The sequence below is a fragment of the Sorex araneus genome, chromosome 3, assembly GCF_027595985.1.
Source record: "Sorex araneus isolate mSorAra2 chromosome 3, mSorAra2.pri, whole genome shotgun sequence".
Classification (NCBI taxonomy): Eukaryota; Metazoa; Chordata; class Mammalia; order Eulipotyphla; family Soricidae; genus Sorex; species Sorex araneus.
In genome coordinates this window covers 119635722-119655963 of record NC_073304.1, presented here as the reverse complement: position 1 = coordinate 119655963, position 20242 = coordinate 119635722, and the positions used below count along the sequence as shown (strand labels likewise).

General features: G+C 61.2%; 1 protein-coding gene across 1 annotated transcript in view; it reads left to right on the top strand.

Moving 5' to 3' along the window:
* The first annotated feature begins 800 nt into the window (after window positions 1–800).
* UNC5B (unc-5 netrin receptor B) overlaps window positions 801–20242 on the top strand; it is a 60441-nt gene continuing 40999 nt past the window's right edge. The window contains exon 1 of the mRNA XM_055133020.1: window positions 801–959. Coding sequence (XP_054988995.1) covers window positions 881–959 — 79 coding nt within the window. The 5' untranslated portion in view covers window positions 801–880. The remainder of the gene's footprint in view (window positions 960–20242) is intronic.

Sequence of the window (20242 nt, the reverse complement as noted above, 5' to 3'; positions counted from 1 at the left end):
GGGCCAACCGAGTGACCCCGGTCTGTGCTCAGGAGCCAGAGCCCTAAGACCCCGGTTAACCCAAACTCTTGAGCCCTTGAGAATTTTTTGTTTTCATTGGGGGAGACTTTTGAGGACGGATTCCCACATGCAGGAGGCATAGAGCCCGACAGGGACCAGGGAGCCAAAGGGAGAGCCCCGAGTTGGCTCAAAGGCGCCCACAAACAGGACCAGAAAAAGAGAGCCAAGGTCAATTTCCTTCCGTTTCAGACACACGCAGACACAAATAGAGCAGATTCCGCTTCCAGCTAGCACTCAGCAGCCAGGTTTTCCAGCGTGCCAGGTCGGACATCATGCGACGCACCCCCCCACCCTGAGGGTCCCCAAGTCGGGCAGTCGGATCCCCCCACGCCGGGAGCGGTGCCCTGTCCGGCCCCATCCCCGCCCGCGAGGCCCCGCCCCGTGGGCCGTCGCCCCGCCCCGGTCCCGCCCCCGTCCGGCAGGCCCCGCCCCTCCCCGGCCCTGACCCGCCCCGGCCCCTCCCCGGCCCCGCCCTCGCCCAGAGGCCCCGCCCCCGCCCCGCCCCCCGGTCCCGGCCGGCTCGGGCGAGCGCGCGGCGGCGGCGCTGGGCATTGTGGCTGGCGGCGCGGCGCGGAGCGGGCGCCGGGCGCAGGGACGCGCGCGGGCTCGGACGGCGGGCGCCGAGCGCAGCCGGCTGCGGCCGCCGCAACTGGGCAGCGCGGACGCGGGGCCCGGCCGTGCGCGCGGCGCGGAGGGCGCGGGCCGGCGCGGCCGGGCGCCCGGGAGGACGGCGAGGCGGCGGCGGCGGCGGAGACGGCGGCGAGGCTGGGGCCAGGCGCCGAGCCCCGGGGGAGGCGCGCCCGAGCCGGGCGGCGGGAGCATGCGGGCCCCGGGCGGAGCGCCGCGCGCGCTGCTGCTGGCGATGCTGCTGTGCTGGGACCCGACGCCGAGCCGCGCAGGTAGGAGCGGGCGGCCCCGCGCGCCCAAGTTGCAGCGGGGACGGGCGGGCGCGCCGGGAGAGCCGAGTTCGACGGACCCGCGACCCCGCGCCCCGCGCCCCGCGCCGCAACTTACCGGCTCCGCGTGCCGACGGCGGCTCGGGCAGGGGCGCGGGCGAGGGCCGAGTGCCCGTCGCTGTCCCCGGCCTCGTGGGGCCCGCGGGTCCGGACGGAAGAAGGACCGAGTGTGTTTCCCGTGTGCTGGCGGCGCCGGGCGCGGTGCGTGTGCCGGGTGGATCCCGCCGCCGGTTCCAGGAGTTTTCTTTTTAAATGGGTCAGGGCGCAGCCGAGGGGCGTTCGCCCCGGCATCGGCTCCCCGGCTCCCCGCGCTCCGTGCAGGACCTGTCCCGCCCGGCCAGCCCCCGGGAGCCCGTGCGCCCACCGCGCCGGCGGTCTGCGCGCGGCGCCGCGGACAGCGGGGGTCCGGGCTGGGCTGCGGGATCTCCGCCAGTCCCGGGGCAGGAAGACTGGGGGAGAAAATTCGGGGGGGGATGCACACGCAGCGCTCCCCCACTCCCTCTCCGTCGCGCACTTGACATTCGCCCCCATCCCCACCCCAAATAGCCTCCTGGAAAGAATGATTCCCACGCTCTCCCACCCCCAACCGAGTCAGGCACAGCCCCCACTTTTTTTTCCCTTCCAGCCCTGTGTTGTAAAGTTACGACACTCAATCATTTGATCCAGGTTAATTATGATTTGGGCAGACTCTGGTATTTAAAGCGGTGTTTTGAAGTTGGACGGTAATGACGGGAGAGGGCAGGCTGCTGAATGGCCAACCTTGTTTTACTGCGCTGCTGGATGTGGGAGGTGCCGGCCCGGGTGCTGGTTTCTGCTTTGAGGGTGTTTTCTTTGCGGGGGGGGGGGGGGGTGATTGAAGGGTAGGGTAAAATCTCTATAAATGGCCCTTGGACAGCGGTGGGTCCTGAGAAGCTGTTTATGTAGGGGCAAGGCAGAAACTTGGGGTGGGAACCCCCCGGGCGGGAGAAAGCGCCCCCCCTACTCCCGCAGGTGGGAGAAAGCCCCCCCCCCCGCAGAAAGATGAGACAGCCGGCCCTGCGTTCCCCGGAGCCGGAGAGTCAGTTCTGGGGGTGGCCTGCCCTGCTGATCTACAAAGCAGCCAGCCCCCACCTTCCCCAGGAGAAAGGCCCCGAGCCCAGGGTTTTGATGGATTTGGGCCCGAATGGTGCCCAGCCAGAAATGTCCTCTAATACCCGGCTTTGATTTCTCACTAGTGAGCGGAGCCCGTGTTGGAATTGTTCTCATTACTTAGCGCTGCAGGGGCAGCCTGCCCACCAGCCTGGAGAGGGGCCAACGTGGGGTCCGCCTGCAGCCTTCCCTTTGCGCAGAATGTGCGGCCCTGGAAGACAGCCTTGGGGAGGGAGGCCGTGTCCCAGCCTCCCACACAGGCCCTTTGCTGCCAGGCAGCACACACAGAACACCTTCCAGAGCCTCGTTCTCCCCCCGACCCTTCCTGAGACCATTTCTCTGATGGGGAAAAGCAAGGCCGGAAGGCCTCTCACCTTCGCCCAACCTCGGGTTGTGGGGGCAGATTGATTTGGGCCAGGCTGGACCTCTGCTGGGTCTCCTCCTGTTTACTCTTCCCCCCCCTCCATCCCCACCATGAGCAAAGGCTTGGCAAGCAAAACCGAACCAAACCGAACCCTGAGCTCTTCACAGAGAGGGGCTTTTGGGGGCAGGGGTGTTTTTGCTCCTCTGTAGCTCTCCTCTCTCTCCTCTTCCCCCCACGCCCATCCCCAATGAACACGGGGATGGACTCCAGTACAACACCCCGATTTCTCTTTGGGGAGGGCCCCAAGTTTGAGCGTAGAGAAATCAGATGTAAAGCTGCTCCGAGGGGCCGGAGCGATAGCACAGCGGGTAGGGCGTTTGCTTTGCCGACCCGGGTTCGATCCCCGGCATCCCATATGGTCCCCCAAGCACCGCCAGGAGTAATTCCTGAGTGCAAAAGCCAGGAGTAACCCCTGAGCATTGCTGGGTGTGACCCAAAAAGCAAAAAAAAAAAAAAAAAGCTGCTCCGAGCCTTTAAGGAAACTGTCCGCAGGTGCCTGACCCCGAGCGGCCACTTTGCAAAGCCTGGGGTTCTTTCCCGGAGCTTTTAATGAGCTTTGCCTTTCCCGCTGGGGCTTGAGAGGGAACCGAGGGGTCCTGGTGACACTTCTTTCCAAGGTGCAATTAAGATGGTGTTTCTTCTCTGTCTCTGGCGTGAGTGTGTGTGTGTGTGTGTGTGTGTGTGTGAGAATATGTGTGTGTGAGTGTGAGTGTGTGAATATGTGTGTGAGTGCGAGTGTATGTGTGTGTGTGAGTGTGTGTGTGAGTGTATGTGTGTGTATGAATATGTGTGTGTGAATATGTGTGTGTGTGAGTATGTGTGTGTGTGTGTGTGGTGTGTGTGTGTGTAAAGCGTTCGTACTTCTCTCCCTCCGCGCTGTGGCAGCCGCCTATCTCACTTAAACAAATGGAAAAATCAAGAGTGTCTTAATGGACTTTCTCATTAGAGCGCGATACCGCGGCAGGGGAGGAATTTCTTCTGGAATCTCTCTCCTCCCCCTGTCCACGCTGGGAATTCTGGAGGACAAAACAGTTTCCCACTTTTCCAGCCCACTTACGGCACTGCCGGTGCTGTGGGACAGGCCCTGGCTTGCCGGAGGTTATTCTGGGACTGGGGGACAGAACTGGGGTTTGAGCCCAGGCCTGCGGCCCCGATGCCTTCATTCCGCCCGGACTAGAAGCTGACCAGCCGGGCCTGGGCCCGAAGCACCAGGGCCCCGGCCAGCAGCTGGACATGAGCTTGGTTTGGCCTCCAGTCTCCCGGGGGAGTGGGGTGCGTGGAGCAGGGCAGGGCCAGACCAGAGGTGTGGCCCCGGGACCGGCCTCGGCATCGGCCAGGCCACGCTCTGGGCCGCCCAGGGCCTTCCCAGCTCCCGTGGAGCGCACAGCCCTGCATCCATTTGCATAGTTGGGGCTGGGGGTGGGGGGGGGTTGACTTTTATGTTTCATTTGGGAGTTTGGAGGCGCAGCTCCGGCCGGCCGCTCACTTGTTGAGTCCCTCCTGAACTCTGGGCGCGGGACCCTGTTCCCGCCCCCGCACCCAGGGCCCTGCAGGCCGAGGAGCACTGGGAGGGAGAGGCTGAGCCATAGGACGGGCAGAGACTGGCTCTGCACACCCGGGGTCAAGCCCCTGCAATCCCAGGTGGTCCCCGGAGCCCGCCGGCTGGGTGTGGCCCCAAACAAAGCCTGCGGGCTCCAGGGAGCCCCTCACTGCTGAGGGCGGGTGGGAAGGAGACCCTAGGACCCACCAGCCCTTTAGGGAAGGGCGACCCGAGAGGCTGGGGCTGGGGAAGAGAAACAGGGGCGCAGGGGGCCGAGCCCCTAGCCGGGCTGGGCTGGGGCTGCCTCCTGCCGGGCTTCCAGTTTCCAGGAATGGAGTCATTAGAGCTGTGAAGACGGAATGAAACCAAACAAGCGCCTTGTTCCCTGCCTCTCCCTCTCCCTCCCTCCCTCCCTCCCTCCCTCCCTCCCTCTCTCTCTCTCCCTCTCTCACTTTCTCCCTCTCTCTCTCCCCTCCTTTCCCTCTCCCTTTCTCTCCCTCTCTCTCAAAAAACAATCTCTACCCAGCCATCAGAATAATCCACAGAAGGACAGTTCTGGGGGGGTATAAGGCTTCAGCACCCTGCTCCCCCCTTTAAATTTTTAGCGTATTAAGTTGGTCTGGGGCTTCTGCTCGTGGCTGGGGGGCCTGGGGTAAAGCCACGGGCGTTTCACCCCATCCTACTCACTCGGGGGGATGCCCTGGCCCCCAGGAGCTGGCCTCTGCTCCTGGACTTAAGTTGGGCAGGCCGGCCAGCTGCCTGGGAGCTGTGGGCACTCCTGCCGCCCAGGGAGGCCAAGCCACAGGTCCTGGCTGCAGCGCGGCCAGGCTGGGGGTAGGGGCACCCCGAAAGCCGGAAGCACTCGGGAGTGAGAGAGAGCTGCCTGCCCCTCCCTTTGTTCCCTGGCGGACAAAGCGGCCTGATTAGCATCTAACTGGGCGCTGCGCTGATGCTGCTTACCTGGGTCGGTGCTGGCCTCTGCCTGCCCCCCCCCAGCCACGCCCCTCCCCTGCAGAGCTCCGCCAGTGTGTGGGAGCCGCCCAGCTTCCCTCCTTCTCACCTCCAGCTCAGGAGGTCCCTGAGCACCTCACAACTTCCCGGCTCCTCTCTGAGGAAGGCGGAGGCTGTGGGTGTGAGTGTGCGGCTGTACATGGGGGGAGGGGCGGGGAGGGCGGTGGGTGGAGGTGAGGGCAGTGGGAGGTGGGGTGTTGCATGAGTGTGGGGGTATGCAGGTTCTCTGCAGAGAAGGGGGGCGGGAGGTTTAGTCCGCGGGAACTGCAGGAGGCACATGGCCAGGGGTGTGCTTGGGTGCACGTGGGGTACATGGGTGTAGTGGCTGCGGTGTTGGTGCATGTGGGGGGTGTGGGGGTGCAGAGGCCGTGGCCGGGGTGTCTGGTGCATGTGGGGGGTGTGGGGGTGCAGAGGCCGTGGCCGTGGTGTCTGGTGCATGTGGGGGGTGTGGGGGTGCAGAGGCCGTGGCCGTGGTGTCTGGTGCGTGTCGGGTGTGTGGGGGTGCAGAGGCCGAGGCCGGGGTGTCTGGTGCATGTGGGGAGTTTGTGGGGTACAGAGGCTGTGGCCGTGGTGTCTGGTGAATGGGGGGAGACTGAGGCTCCAGCTGTTGTATCCTGCTGTGGCCCCAGGCCCTGGGCCCCTTACTGAAGGGAACCTCCCTTTGACCCTGTGGGCCGTGAGGATTGATCTGAGGGGTGCAGAGGGCTGTTCGGGGTAGGGCGCTGCCAGGAGGAGGGGGCCTGGTACTTGGCCAGGTCGAACTCCAGAGCTGGTCATCTCTGGGCTCCTGTGGGTGGGGATTGATGGGACCCACGTCTGCTGCTGCCTCTCGGGGCCAGGGGACCGCTGGAGTTAGCTAGAGGGGAGCAGGAGGGACGGGAGTGGATGGTGCGCCCCCCCATCCCCCGCCAACCGGGTCTTTCTCTGGGCTCCCGCAGCTCCTGTGAGTGGGTTCTGAGGGGTGCAGGGGCTCTGAGAGATAGAAGGACTCTGAGGGATAGAGGGGCTCTGAGGGGTGGGGGGCTCTGAGGGTAGAGGGGCTCTGAGGGGTGGGGGACTCAGGGATAGAGGGGCTCTGAGGGGTGGGGGCTCTGAGGGGTGGGGGGCTCTGAGGGATAGAGGGGCTCTGAGGGGTGGGGGCTCTGAGGGGTGGGGGGCTCTGAGGGATAGAGGGGCTCTGAGGGGTGGGGGCTCTGAGGGGTGGGGGGCTCTGAGGGATAGAGGGGCTCTGAGGGGTGGGGGCTCTGAGGGGTGGGGGGCTCTGAGGGATAGAGGGGCTCTGAGGGGTGGGGAACTCTGAGGGATAGAGGGGCTCTGAGGGGTGGGGGGCTCTGAGGGTAGAGGGGCTCTGAGGGGTGGGGGGCTCTGAGGGATAGAGGGGCTCTGAGGGGTGGGGGGCTCTGAGGGTAGAGGGGCTCTGAGGGGTGGGGGGCTCTGAGGGATAGAGGGGCTCTGAGGGGTGGGGGACTCTGAGGGATAGAGGGGCTCTGAGGGGTGGGGGCTCTGAGGAATAGAGGGGCTCTGAGGGGTGGGGGGCTCTGAGGGGTGGGGGCTCTGAGGGGTGGGGGCTCTGAGGGATAGAGGGGCTCTGAGGGGTGGGGGACTCTGAGGGATAGAGGGGCTCTGAGGGGTGGGGGCTCTGAGGAATAGAGGGGCTCTGAGGGGTGGGGGGCTCTGAGGGGTGGGGGCTCTGAGGGGTGGGGGCTCTGAGGGATAGAGGGGCTCTGAGGGGTGGGGAACTCTGAGGGATAGAGGGGCTCTGAGGGGTGGGGGGCTCTGAGGGTAGAGGGGCTCTGAGGGGTGGGGGGCTCTGAGGGATAGAGGGGCTCTGAGGGGTGGGGGGCTCTGAGGGTAGAGGGGCTCTGAGGGGTGGGGGGCTCTGAGGGATAGAGGGGCTCTGAGGGGTGGGGGACTCTGAGGGATAGAGGGGCTCTGAGGGGTGGGGGCTCTGAGGAATAGAGGGGCTCTGAGGGGTGGGGGCTCTGAGGAATAGAGGGGCTCTGAGGGGTGGGGGGCTCTGAGGGGTGGGGGCTCTGAGGGGTGGGGGCTCTGAGGGGTGGGGGCTCTGAGGGATAGAGGGGCTCTGAGGGGTGGGGGCTCTGAGGAATAGAGGGGCTCTAAGGGGTGGGGGACTTTGATGGGTGGGGGTCCCAGACGCGGCCATGCAGGTTTCCGTCTGTTTCCCCAGGGCCCGGGATGCTGGTCAGGGGTGTCGAGGAAGCTTGTCCCCGCAGGAGATGGGCGCCCAGCCCTTGGGCGCGTGCACCCTTGTTCCTCCCGCGTGTGGGCAGGCTCTGGGCAGCTATGCTGGGGTCGGCAGGAGTGTGGAGGATGCCACGTAGAGGCCCCATCCGTGGAGGAGCCATGCCTTGGGGTATTTTCCTCAGGGGGCAGGTCGCGCTGTAGCTCTGCTTGTGTCCTCGCTCTGGGCGTGCTGCGTGCCCGTGGGCATGTGGCCTGCCTTCTGGGCTTCATTCGTCTTCACTCCTTCTTTCTGTTGCCTTTTTCCACGTTGTGTGTTCTCCGGTTCCTCCAGTAACAGTCCTTGTCATCGGTACGTGGCAGTGCTGCCCCGTGGTGCTGCAGCCGTTGAATGAAGCTACCTATGAGTCTATGTGACAGGTTAGGGAAGGCTTCCTGGAGGAGGAGGGGTGGTACTTGACCGGCCTTTTGAAGGAAGAGCACTTTGGGGAGGCAGAGAAGGTACTCTGGGAGGGTGGAAGGGAGCGCGTGTCAGTGGAGGTGTAAGGTCAGCGCGGCCACCCTGAAATTCAGAATTCAGTCCGATTTGTAGTTGATCAGCTGGGAAAGTCAGATTTCTGGGGCCCGGTGGGGGCAGAGCAGAGGCTGGAATGGGAAGGAGTTGGAAGTGACAAGTGCCTGGCCTGCTGGGGGCCCCTCCTCCCTGGACTTGGGTGGGGGGTGGGGCGCCTGCTTCCTCTGTGAGAGTGAGGGCTCAGGCAGGGCAGATGCTGCCTCAGTTTCCCTCCAGCGCACCGTCGCCTTGTCTCTCCAGTTCCTGGCTTCCTGGTGAGTGGCGGGCAGGGTGAGGGGCCCGCAGGGGCTGCCGCCTGCTGTCCTGTCCGGTGGTGGCCCGCTGAACATCCTCTGCGGAGATCACCCCAGCCCGCCTGGCCCCCGGGGCGCCTGGGGCATCCCGGGCGGGAGACAGACTGTGCAGAGCAGCCCTGTAATGCGATCAGAGGCGCCGCCCGCGCCCAGCCGAGAACCCCACACCCCGAAGCACGCAGACCTGCGGGAAGTGGAGGCAGAAATTCCAGGAAAGTTTGTCTGCCCCCCCCCCCCCCGCACCGCACCTTGGGTCCTTCTGTGACACAGCAGGACAGTGTGAGGCCCCGGGCTGGGGCTGGGGCAGGGCGGTGTGGGGGCAGTAGGTGAGGGGACGCCGTGTGATGGGGGGGTGCATGTTCCAGGGCCCGGCCCTCAGTGGTGCTCCCTGAGCACCATGGGCCGGATGACCAGCCAAGCCTCCCCCCACACCCAGGACACAGTGGAGGACCAGGGGGTCCCCACGGCCTCCCCCAGCCTCCCTCCAGGCTTCTGGTTGCTGCCTTTGCTCACTGCCCGGCCAGTGAGTCTGTTCTTTCCTGCCCCCTCTGGACAGGGCAGGGCATTTGCACGGTTCAGGGCTGCCAGGAAGAGTCAGGTGCCAGGGCTGCAGGTGGGCGCATCCCGTGAGCTGGTAAGCTGGGCAATTCTTGGCCTGGCAACTGACCCGGGCCCTTTTAGAAGGTGTTTCCTCCTTGGAGCTCCAGGCCCGTTGATGGTGCCCCGCCACCTTGCCTGGCTCACCAAGTCCCCATTGCCCGCACGCGGTCCCTGAGGCCGCGAGGGCTGATACAGGCCTCGAGGGCCGGGTGGAGGCCCCGGGAAGCCTCTGCAGCCACCACCGCCGGCCTCTTGGCAGGAGCTGTGCTGGGTGCAGGGAGCCGTTGCTACCGCCAGGCTCTCCCTGGAGCCAGGTCCAGTGCTAGTATTCAAGGAGCACCCCTGGGAGATCCCGCACCCCCAGGCCCTTGGCTGAGGCAGCAGGAGACCTGGCACAGCTACTGCGCTCACAGCTGGGCACCTGCTGGCCCTCGAGCCGACGATCTGCAAGCTGTTCCTGGAGCTCAGCGCTGCGGGTCAGGAACCACTGCTGCAAATTTGGCGTGACCCCGAGTTTTCCTGCTGGTTCACGCATCCTGCTCTGTGTGCGCATGTGCACACACAGACACACACAGACACACACAGATACACACAGACACACACAGACACACACAGACACACAGAGACACACACAGATACATAGACATGCACACAGACATGCAGATACACTGACACACACAGATATACACAGGCACACACAGATACACAGACACACACACAGATACACAGACACGCACAGATACACACAGACACATGCACAGATACACACAGACACACAGACATGCACAGATACACACAGACACACACAGAAACACACAGAGACTCACACACACAGATACACATACATGCACAGACACACACAGACACACACAGACATGCACAGATACACACAGACACACAGAGACACACAGATACACAGACATGCATACAGACACACGCAGATACACAGACACGCACAGATACACACAGACACATGCACAGACACGCACAGATACAGACACACACACACACACACACACACACACATCACCAGCAGCAGCAATACCCACAGCAGCAGCAGAAAGCGCCGCGCGGAAGGTCGGAAGCTGTGCGTGGACTCTCCGCCCGCAGCTCACCAGGCCCGTCTCCCTTCGTCTCTGCGAATGCCACGGGTCCACTCTGGACTTGGAAAACTGGGCTCAGGTCCCGACTCTGTCACTCATGGTGACTCCCTGAGCCCACATCCTCCTCCCTGCACAACGGGATTTTGACAGGCTGTCAGGATGGGCGGGGGCAGTGTGGGACAGGGCCTCTCTCTGCTGAGAGAAGCTGGTGGGAAACCCCTGCTCCTTCTTTCCTTCCTTCTCCTGCTTCGCTCTGGCCCCCCACTGGCTAGGATGGTGACTCCGTCACCTGCCTGAGGGGCCCTGGGAGGGACAGAGCTGACAGTTCCATACACACTTGGGGCGAGCACTGGGCTGGGAGTCTGGAAGCTTCATTTCTGAGGCAAGGTGCCAGGGAGGCCCCGAGGAGACGGAGCCTGTGGAATGAAACACCAGAGTGGGGCCTTGGAAACTGTCTCCAGTCCCCAGGGACCCCGCGTGGGGCCCAGCACATACGTGTACGGTCCTGTTTCCCCGGGGGGCCTCCACTGTGCACAGCCCCGTGGGCCATGGCTGCTGACCTCCAGGACCAGCACGACCCGGGTTTGGGTCATTTCCTCTCCTACCCCACGCTCCCTGGCCCAGGGCCGAGGTGGCCAGGGTGCCACGTCAGGCAGGGTTAGTGTCGGTGCCCGGTTGACGCGTGCAAGCTGGCACACCATCTGCCGCCCCCGCCAGAAGTTACATAATCCCGTGGCCGGCGGCTGCACTGAGCAGAGAGGGCCAGCAGGGAGTGGACGGAGGCAGCTCTGCCTTTCTCCCCGGGCTTCGCTCCCCCGAATCCCTGGAGCCCAGGCTGTGCTCCTGAAATACAGATGCCAAGGCAGCTGGCTAGAGCTGGAGCCCCCCACCCCCCAAAAGGCTCAAGGGTGTTTGTCTCCTGGGACACACACACTGCCTGGGGATAGGGTCCCCTCTCCATCCCTGCTCCAGCATGAGCCGAGACTCTGAATCTGGGAGAAGAAGCCAGCGATGCCCCCCCTCCCAGCCCTCCCCAGGAATTGGAGACATCCCCTTTCCAACATCTTATCATAGGAAACGTCTTTAATGACTAGGTAGCAGCCAAATAATACTGCCCACGTCAGCTGAGGCCTTCGGATTTGCCGGGTGCCAGATTCCAAGCTGTCTTCCTTGCGGGCGTGTGGTGCTGGCCTCCTTCCTGCACCCAAGGCCCAGTTTTCTCCTCCGAGCCTTGGGAGTCCCACCGGCTGCTTCAAACAGCACTCCTGAGGACTGAGCCCGGGAGTGATGTGTGCAGAGAGTGGAGAAGGCATTTGAGAAATGCTAGTTGTCACCATCCATACCCAACCTCCTCTTTTTCAAAGAAAACAATAATATAAAGACCAAACCGGGCTTATTCTCGGAATGCAAGGTTGGTTCAAAACGGATCCATTAATACTAAGAAATTAATATATAATGACATTTTAATGAATTTTAATGTATTTTATTTCCATAGTTTATTGATTTATCATTGGCGTACAGCATTTTAAAATTTTAAGGTCTTTAACAGAATTTGATCATGGATAACCAGATTACCATCCTTCACCATATGAATGACTCTGAGGAAACCAAATCATGAGATTTTTCTCTGTGTGCTGAAAAATGAAATTCACCAATTATTCGTGGTTTAAACTCTCATGGAATAAAGGGATGCTTTCCAGTATGATTAAAAAAGCTTTACCCTGTACATGATTGGTAAGACTGTAAGTTCCTATAGCCTTGTTGGAAAATGCTGTGAAGATCCCTTTAAAAAGGATAAAAATGGAAAAAAAGGGATAAAATGGAAAAGCCATTTGGCCCAGTGGTACCCCTCCTAGGCTGTTGGCTCCAGAAGAGATGCACATACTGATGTGAAAAGATATTCCCACCTCTGTGTTCGTACGAGCATCCCTCACCGTCGCCAGGACTGAGCTCACCCCCAGGTCCACGGCAGGAGCGACCAAAGCAGCCGTGGTGACAGTCGCCGCAGCTCTCTGCGCTGCCATTAAGGAAGATGAAACCGTGCCTGGTAGGACAGAATGGACGGGACTGGAGGTGGCTGTGCCGAGGGAAATAGAACAGGGAAGACCTGAGAGCCCACTCTTAGGAGAAATATAAAAAGAGACGAAAGCAAATGAACTGGCACGAAGGCAGCATAACTGCCTTCCCGACTTTCCCGCGGGCCGAGGGGCAGTGTGTGATGGCCTTTCGGGGTGCTGGGGTCGGGGAGGGGCAGGGACGTTGGTATTGTCCATGGTGAATCCTGTGTACTTAAAAAGTGATAAGCTAAACCCCGGACTCCTGGAGTGCTGTAAGCCAATGATAAATCAATTTTTTAAAAAAGAATGATCTGTATCCGTGCCCTGAAGCCATTGTCTTACCTGAGGGGATCCACTAATGAGGTTTCCACGAAGGGCAGGACTGAAGCGTGGAGATTCCCCTTCTCTTCCCGACACTCTGCTGAAGTGCCAGCCAATGTGATTAAACAGGAGAGCCCAGAGACCCGAGAGTGAATGAAGAAGTAAAACGATCCTGTCTCTACCAGCTACTGAAACACCCTCTCATGCCTCCATAACTGAAACAGTGTCTATGTGTCAGTCAAGAGACCAGTCAGAAGTCAAGTCCAGAGTTCAGCCCCGGTGCAGCTGAGAATAGGTGTGTGACGAAGGGGCAGTCTTTTTTTGGCGGGGGAGGGTCACACCTGGCGTTGCACAGGGGTTACTCCTGGCTCGGCACTCAGGAATCAACCCTGGCGGTGCTCATGGGACCATATGGGATGCTGGGAATCGAACCCGGGTCAGCTGCGTGCAAGGCAAACGCCCACCCACTATGCTATCGCTCCAGCCCCATAGAAGGGGCAGTCTTGAATCATTGGGTAGATGCTATTTCATCTTGGTGGTGCCAGGGGTTGAACTCAGGGCTTATAAGGACAGACCTTTTCAATAAGTGGCCAGGCCTTTGGAAAAAGACAAAATGTGGTTCATATTTCACATCATACTGACAACTACTAAACGAATTAGGAATCTAGTGTAAACAGCCATAGGACGCGGGCACTAGATGAAATCTGCGGGGAAAGGCGTCTCAATACAGAGGCCATGAGCATTTTTCAGTTCACCATTTTGCGGGGGTGGGGGTCACATACCTGTTGTTGCTCGTGGACTGATATGGACTCTGTGCTCAGGAGTGACCCTGGGCAGTGCTCGGGGGACTCTGTGGTGGCAGGGCTTGAACCCTTGAGCCAGAGCCAAGCTTGCGGTACAAGCTTCTGTCCCCCGTTACTATCACACAGGCCCCCCCAAATCGATACTTCTGACTTTTTTATTTGACAGTATAGCACTCTACTGCAAGTCAAAAGAGATTATTTGGCCAGCTGGGGGAAAGTGTTAAATAATCATTGACAAGAACTAACATCCCAAATACAAAACATCTTAAAATATTGAAGGACCAAAGAACTAAAACCCTAATTCTTTTAAAGTGGGGGAAAGATAAGAACAGGCTTTGCAGGGGCTGGAGTGATAGCACAGCGGGTAGGGCGTTTGCCTTGCACGCGGCCGACCCGGGTTCGATCCCCAGCATCCCATATGGTCCCCCAAGCACCACCAGGAGTAATTCCTGAGTGCAAAGCCAGGAGTAACCCCTGAGCATCGCTGGGTGTGACCCAAAAAGCAAAAAAAAAAAAAAAAAAAAGAACAGGCTTTGCAAATACGGACATGTGAAATTGTACTTCTGAAATTATGTGGTATCGTAAACCAGTGGCACATCAATAAGACTGTATTCAAACGGAGTGGAAAAAACACAAATGAGAGGCCCAGGCACTTGCCTTGCAGGCGATCAACCCTAGCACTGGACGTGGTCCCCCCAAACCTGCCCGGAGTGATCTCTGAGCACAGAGTCATGAGTAAGCCCTGAGCACAGCCCGTTGTGGCCCCCTCCTCCCCCCAAAAAAACCCTAAAAATTAAATTTAAAATGAGAAGTAAATAAACAATATGAACAGCCAGTTCACAAAATGGTATAACAGGGACCCTCAAACCTACAGCAACGTTAAAGCATCAGGGCTGGAGCAATAATACAGTGTTAGGGCACTGGCTTTGCATGCAGCCAACCTGGGTTCAATCCCCGGCGACCCCATATGGTTTTCTGACCACTGCCAGGAGTGATCCCTGAGCACTGCCAGGTGTGACCCCAGGTGTTCTGGGCTCCATCCCAAAACAACTCCCCCCCACCGCAACAATGTCAAAACTCACCCAAGAACAGAGCAGTGAAACCCAAACAACTCAGAGGTACCACTTTCTTTTGTAAGACTGAGAAACTAGACCTTCGAGTAATGCTCTGGGGGGCGGGGGGATATCAGATGGAGCAGAGGGAAATGGAAGCAACCCTTGGGACAGAAACTCGGACGGTAAAGACTTCACAAAAGTCCCTTTGCATTCCTGGTCCCGACAGTCCCACTTCTGTCGCTCTTCCCTAGATGCACCTTTGTGGGTCCGGGAGGTGACTCCTCGGCTGAGCACGGGGCTGGCAGGTGCCGGGGATCACTGCCCAGCACACACGGTCCTACTCAGTGCCTGCCGGTGGGCTCCGCCGGGCACTGCAGCCCCGGGCCCGGCTCCCTGAGTTCTGCGGGTGGTCCCTGCGAAGCTTGCGAAGGTGGGGACAGAAAGACAGTATAAATGGAAGGGTTAAGGCACCTGCACACGTCTCCTGGTGCCACAGCTGGTCCCCTGGGCCCCAGCAGGAGTAAGTAAGCCCTGAGCACCGTTGGCCCAAAAACGAAAAACAAAGGTGGTGGTGTCCAAGAGGCGTTAGGGCGGAGTCCCAGATGTACGGACGAGGAAAAGGGGCAGAGTACCGAGCGGCTTGTGTCGGAAGCTGTCTTTCCTGTGAGGTGGTGTGAGACGGGCCGGGGCCCTCCTGTCATCCTCTGCATCCAGCCGTGGGCCCCAGGGCCCTGCCCGCTTGGTTTGTCACTGCACACTGGGAAATCACCTAACCCGAATTTCCCCGGGAAATACCGAGACTGCGACGGTATCTCTGGCCTCCTCCTGACTCTGCTGGGAGACTTAAGCACTGAGCCCTTCCGGAGTGAAGGGGCCCGGGGGCCTCCCTGTGCCGCCTCCAGGGACGAGGAGGAGGGCAGCTCTCAGGCTTCATGGGCACTGGGTGCCCCACAGCTCTCTGCACCAACCTTTCCTCTTCTGGGTCGCCTGGGGGAGGAGGTGGGACCAGTGTCCCGGCAGGTTCCCGTGTTCGGGTGTGCACATGTGTGTGTCTTTGTGTTCAGATGTTTGTGTGGGTCCGTGTGTGCCTCGCTCAGTGAGGGATGGCGTTCCTTGTTCCTTACCTACAGGTCTCATGTACTCTGGGTCCTCAGGGAAACCTTGGCTCCAAATCCTGTGACTGTGCACTTCTAGCTCCATCCCACACACGTATCCAACCACACCCCATACACATACACACACACACACACACAGAGCTCCATCCCACACACACATCCAGGTTCATCCCATATACACATCAGCGCCATCCCCCCGCACACACACAGCTCCATCCCACACACACATCCAGCTCCATCTTATACACACACACACACACACACACACACACCACGCACACACACAACTCCATCCCACACACACACCCAGCTCCATCCCGTGCAGCCTGTTTTGCTTGCTTTATCTGCTGTCCTCTTGGCCCCTGAGGGTCCCCTCCGCCTAGACCCCATTCGAGTGCCAGCTGTGTTATGGGCCTTGAGCACCTGCACCTGCCCTGGCCTTGGGCAGGGGCGGGAAGGCAGTTTGCATGCACTGTGAGTCCTTGTGAGACTGGCCGAAGTCCTTGGCAGAGGAGTGAAGCAGGGTTCTGGGAAGCAGAGTAGCCCCCGCCCAACCTGTCACTCACAGAGCCGAGCCTAGGCGGACGCCATTGTAACTTCAGACTCCTGATTCAGTGCTCAGCCCAGGATCAGCCCTGCCCTGCGGGAGCTGGTGATGAGCGCACAGCGCCTGGGGCCCCCGCCACCTTGCGATTTGGGCTTCGACAAAGAGGCCCTGACCCGGCATCAGGTGATCCCCCGGCAGCACGCCTCCCTTCCAGGATGCTTCTGCAGAGGCTGTGTTCGGGGTTCCCACACTGGGCACTGCCACCACCCCTCCGTGCCCTATCCGCTCACTTACGGGGATGTTTTCAGGGGGTCCTGACTGATTTGTGTGTGTGTCTGGGAAGGACGTGTCCGGCCAGAGAAGCTTGGGGCCTCTGCTTGTGTCCCCCAGGGGCACCTCAGAGCTCTGCCAGGCTGGCCCTTCCTCCCAGGGCCCAGACGGTGGGCGTGGCCTGAAGGGAAGGGGCGGACCAGACGTCCACCTCCTCCGGGCGGGAGGGGCCTGGCTGGTCCTTGCAGAGGGCATAATTGCCGGAAGGTCATGCTCCATCTGAGCCCTGAGAACTCTGCTTAGCAGTCAATAAGTCGTTTATTACGCTCCTGACAGCATCCTCCTCCCCGCCCCGGCTCCTGTGCTGCCGGAGTGGGGAACACAGGACCAGCAGCGGGTCTGGCCTCCCCCGGGAGTGAGGCTCTGGAAGCCCGAGTCCACCCTGCCCCCGTCCCACCCGCCTTCCAGCCCCCTGGACACAGCCTGCTGCGCTCGCTCAAGCCCGGGCCCTGCTCACTGCAGAAGGAGCCGGCTGAGCAGAAATGCCGAGGCGCCGGGGAAGGGAAGCTCCTCTCTCTGGCCTGCGCGTCCTCTCCGGGACACCTTCCAGAGGCGCTGTGCTCTAGGGGAGTCCGGTGAGGCCTCTGAACTCCTTAGGAGCCGCAGCCTTCCTGGCACACCCGTTAAAGGGGCACCAGGGGCGCTGGAGATTTGGCTCAGGGGGTCGAACATGTGCTTTGCGTGCGGGAGGCCTGGAGTCAGTCCCGAGAATCACATGGTCCCTCCCGCCGAGCACTGCAGGGAGTGACCCAGCACAGAGCGAAGAGTAACCCTTGAGCACCACCGGATGTGGCCCCGAAACCAAAATAAATAAATGGAAAATAAATAAAGGGGCCATGGGGACCCAGCGTCCCATCCTTGCCTTGCACGAGAATGCCCCCTCCCCGCCCCCCATCCAGGCGCTGCACCACTGCTCACAGCCCCGGAGCACTTCCTGCAGAAGCACCTTCCCCTGTGGCTCTCAGCTCCCAGCACCCCACCCCGGGGGCCGCTGCCGCCCAGAAGGGCTCCCGCGTCTCCAGACGTGCTTTTGTTTGTTGTGCCTGGTTTCCCTGTATCCGGAAGTTTCCCTGTGACCCAGCGCCTGCTGCTGTGGCCGAGAAAGTCTCAGAACCGGGAGCATTCTAGATGATTCTAGGTGTTCTTCCAGCACATTAGCGCCAGGGCACGTCACGCGGCTCATGCTTGAATGTGGCTTCATGAACACAAAAGTGCAGAAGTGGCATCACCGTGTTCAGATGCAGGGACACAGAAGTGTTGGCAATCCCGAAAGGTTTCTAAGGTGCAGTGGTCAGAAGCTAAAGTCAGTCATGTAAGAAATCCCAGGTGTGGGGCTGGAGCCATAGCACAGCGGGTAGGGCGTTTGCCTTGCACAGGGCGACCCGGGTCCGATTCCCAGCATCCCATATGGTCCCCTGAGCACCGCCAGGAGTGATTCCTGAGTGCAGAGCCAGGAGTAAACCCTGAGCATTGCCAGGTGTGACCCAAAAAGGAAAAAAAAAAAAAAAGAAAGAAATCCCAGGTGCTTCTTTTCAGACTGGAAGAGCTGGAAGGGTTAGAATCGGGGGTGCTCCTGGCCCTACCGGGCGGCCTCAACGCCTTGCCCTCCTATGAGGCGGTGGTCAGGCTGAGCCCTCGGGGCCAGTGCCACACTGGTGGGTGCACAGAGAAACCAGGGCCCCAGATCCCTTCTCCTCCACAGGGACACGCAGGGGCCGCCCCCCACCTCCTCTCTGACCCTCTCCCTGCATGGACAGCTGGGAGCAGCCTCCCACAAGGAAAATTCCAAATCCACTAAATTCCGAATCCCATGGCCTTATCTGGCACCGTTCTGTCTGGCTTGTGATGTGTTTGTGGGTGTGGGAGGAAGAGCCCCGGCTCCCTCGGAGAGATTACAGGGCACCCCCCAAAGCTCCCAGGGAGTGTCCCGAGCTGGACGCACAGGCTGTTTACACGGAGAGCCACAGGCAGCTGGGAGGGGGTGGGGGGACAGGGGGGACATGGGCCTGTGGTCAGGCAGACTCCCAGGGGCGGCTAGCCCCGCTTAACCCTTTCAGAGCAGGAGGCCCTGCCAAAGCAGGTTAACCTCAGTTTCCCCATCTGTTCAATGGTGGGCAGGGCCAGATCCTTCCTTCCTTCCTTCCTTCCTTCCTTCCTTCCTTCCTTCCTTCCTTCCTTCCTTCCTTCCTTCCTTCCTTCCTTCCTCTCTCCCTCCCTCCTTCCTCCCTCCCTCCTTCCCTCCTTTTCTTTCTTTCCTTTCTTCTCTTTCTTTCCTTTTGATGTTCTGATTGTGGGGGTTTGGGGCTTTGGGTCACACCGGCATTGCTCGGGGGTTACTCCTGGCTCTGCTCTCAGGAGGTGGTGCTCAGGGGACCTATGGGATGTCTGGAATAGAACCTGGTCAGCCACATGCAAGGCAAGCGCCCTCCCTGCTGGCCTTTCGCTTCGGCCCACGCAGAGACTTCTGAGGCCCCTCCAGCGTTCAGCTGTGCGTCCCAGCGGCCTGAAAGATCACCAGAGGGAGCGGCCGGGGGGCCCACCGTGGGCCTCTGACAGCCGTCTTTGTCTCATCGGGCCAGGAAAGGGAGGGTCAGCGGAGGGTGGTGTCCCCCCACCATATCCCCAAGGCCCAGGACAGTGCTGGGTGCAGAGTGGCCTTGGGAGTGGGTGCACACAGGCTGCGTCTTTGGGGCTCCGTGTCAAACCCCCCACGTTGTCCCGTGCAGTGCCCGTGTCCTGGGGAGTGTGTGGGAGCCCTGTGTTGACAAGGCACCCCCAGACGATCCAGAGGTGCGGCTCTTGTTTGAGAGTGCCCCGAGGTGGGGTTAGGGTGGGGGCTGAGGGATGGTAGCTCCGGGACCCAGGGCCCCTTGAGCTCTGTGAGCACGAGGCTGGGAGTTTGCTTTTTCACCTTCGAAGGGGGACACGTCCGGTGGTGCCCGGCTTGCTCCTGGCTCTGCGCCTGGGGTCCCTCTGACGGGACTTGAGGTCCTGTGTGGTGCGGGGATCCGCCCAGAGTGGACCCCGCCAGGCAGACACCCGCCCTGCGTTCCTGGCTCTGAGGAGCGAGGCCCTGAAGCTTGACCCCCGCTGCCTCCCACACGTGCGGTGGCATGCAGCACGCGGCCCAGTGCGTGTGAGCACTGTGGCCAGACGAGTGCGCCCTGGTCATCACAGGCCAGCGGCAGCTGGAAAGGGGACGGGGAGTGGCAGCGCAGTGATTGCGTGAGACGGTGACTGCGCGGCTGGTTCTCCGCCTGGGCCCCACGCAGAGAGCCTGACCAGTTGGTCTAGGGCTGGCCCGCGCACGGGAGCCTCTATTCGTCTAGGGCTGGCCTGAGCTAGAAGCAGACGCCCCCACGCCCCGGTGGAGGCCAAACGATCCTGTCCTAAGTTCTGCCCTTCTTCAAAATTCTTTCTGTTCTGGTCTGGTTCGGGGGGCACACCCCGCAGTGCTCAGGGCTCACTCCTGACTCTGCTCAGGGCTCACTCCTGGCAGGCTGGGGCGGCCCAGTGGGATGCCGGGGATGGAACCCGGGTGGACCCTGTGCAGGGCAAACACCCTCCCCGCTGTGCTGTCACTCCAGTCCCAGCTCGGAAATTCTCGCAGAGCTCAGCTCTGGTTCCCCAGGGTGGAGCTCCACCTGGGGGAGCCCCCGTGCCCTGCGCTGGGCCCGGCCCGCCTGACATCAGGAGCCCCGGAGCCCCTTTGACCCCTCCTTGTTGCCCACAGTCCCTCTGCAGGACCCAGAGAGCGGCCGTCTCCTCACCGGAGGCGGCAGCCCCCCACACGCTCTGTGCCCGGAGCACACACCACAGCTCCCGGGTGGGGGGGGGGGGCGGGGGTCTCTGCAGTCCTATTCCGGGGGGAAGTGCTGAGCCGCCTCGGCCAAGGGGCTGGAGGAGCCGCCCTCGCTCGCAGAGCGGGTGCGGGAGGCGGGAGAGCGGGGACCCGAGCTGGCTCCCCGCCCCGGGCCTGGCAGTGCCAGGCTCCTCTTGGCTCGGCGCACGGCCGCAGGGGCTGGGAGGCCGTCCTGCAGGCTGACCTCACGGCGGGCGGCTCGGAGGCCGGGGGCTGGGTGGAGTGTGACATCAACCCCAGCCCTGCGCCGTCGGGCCCCTG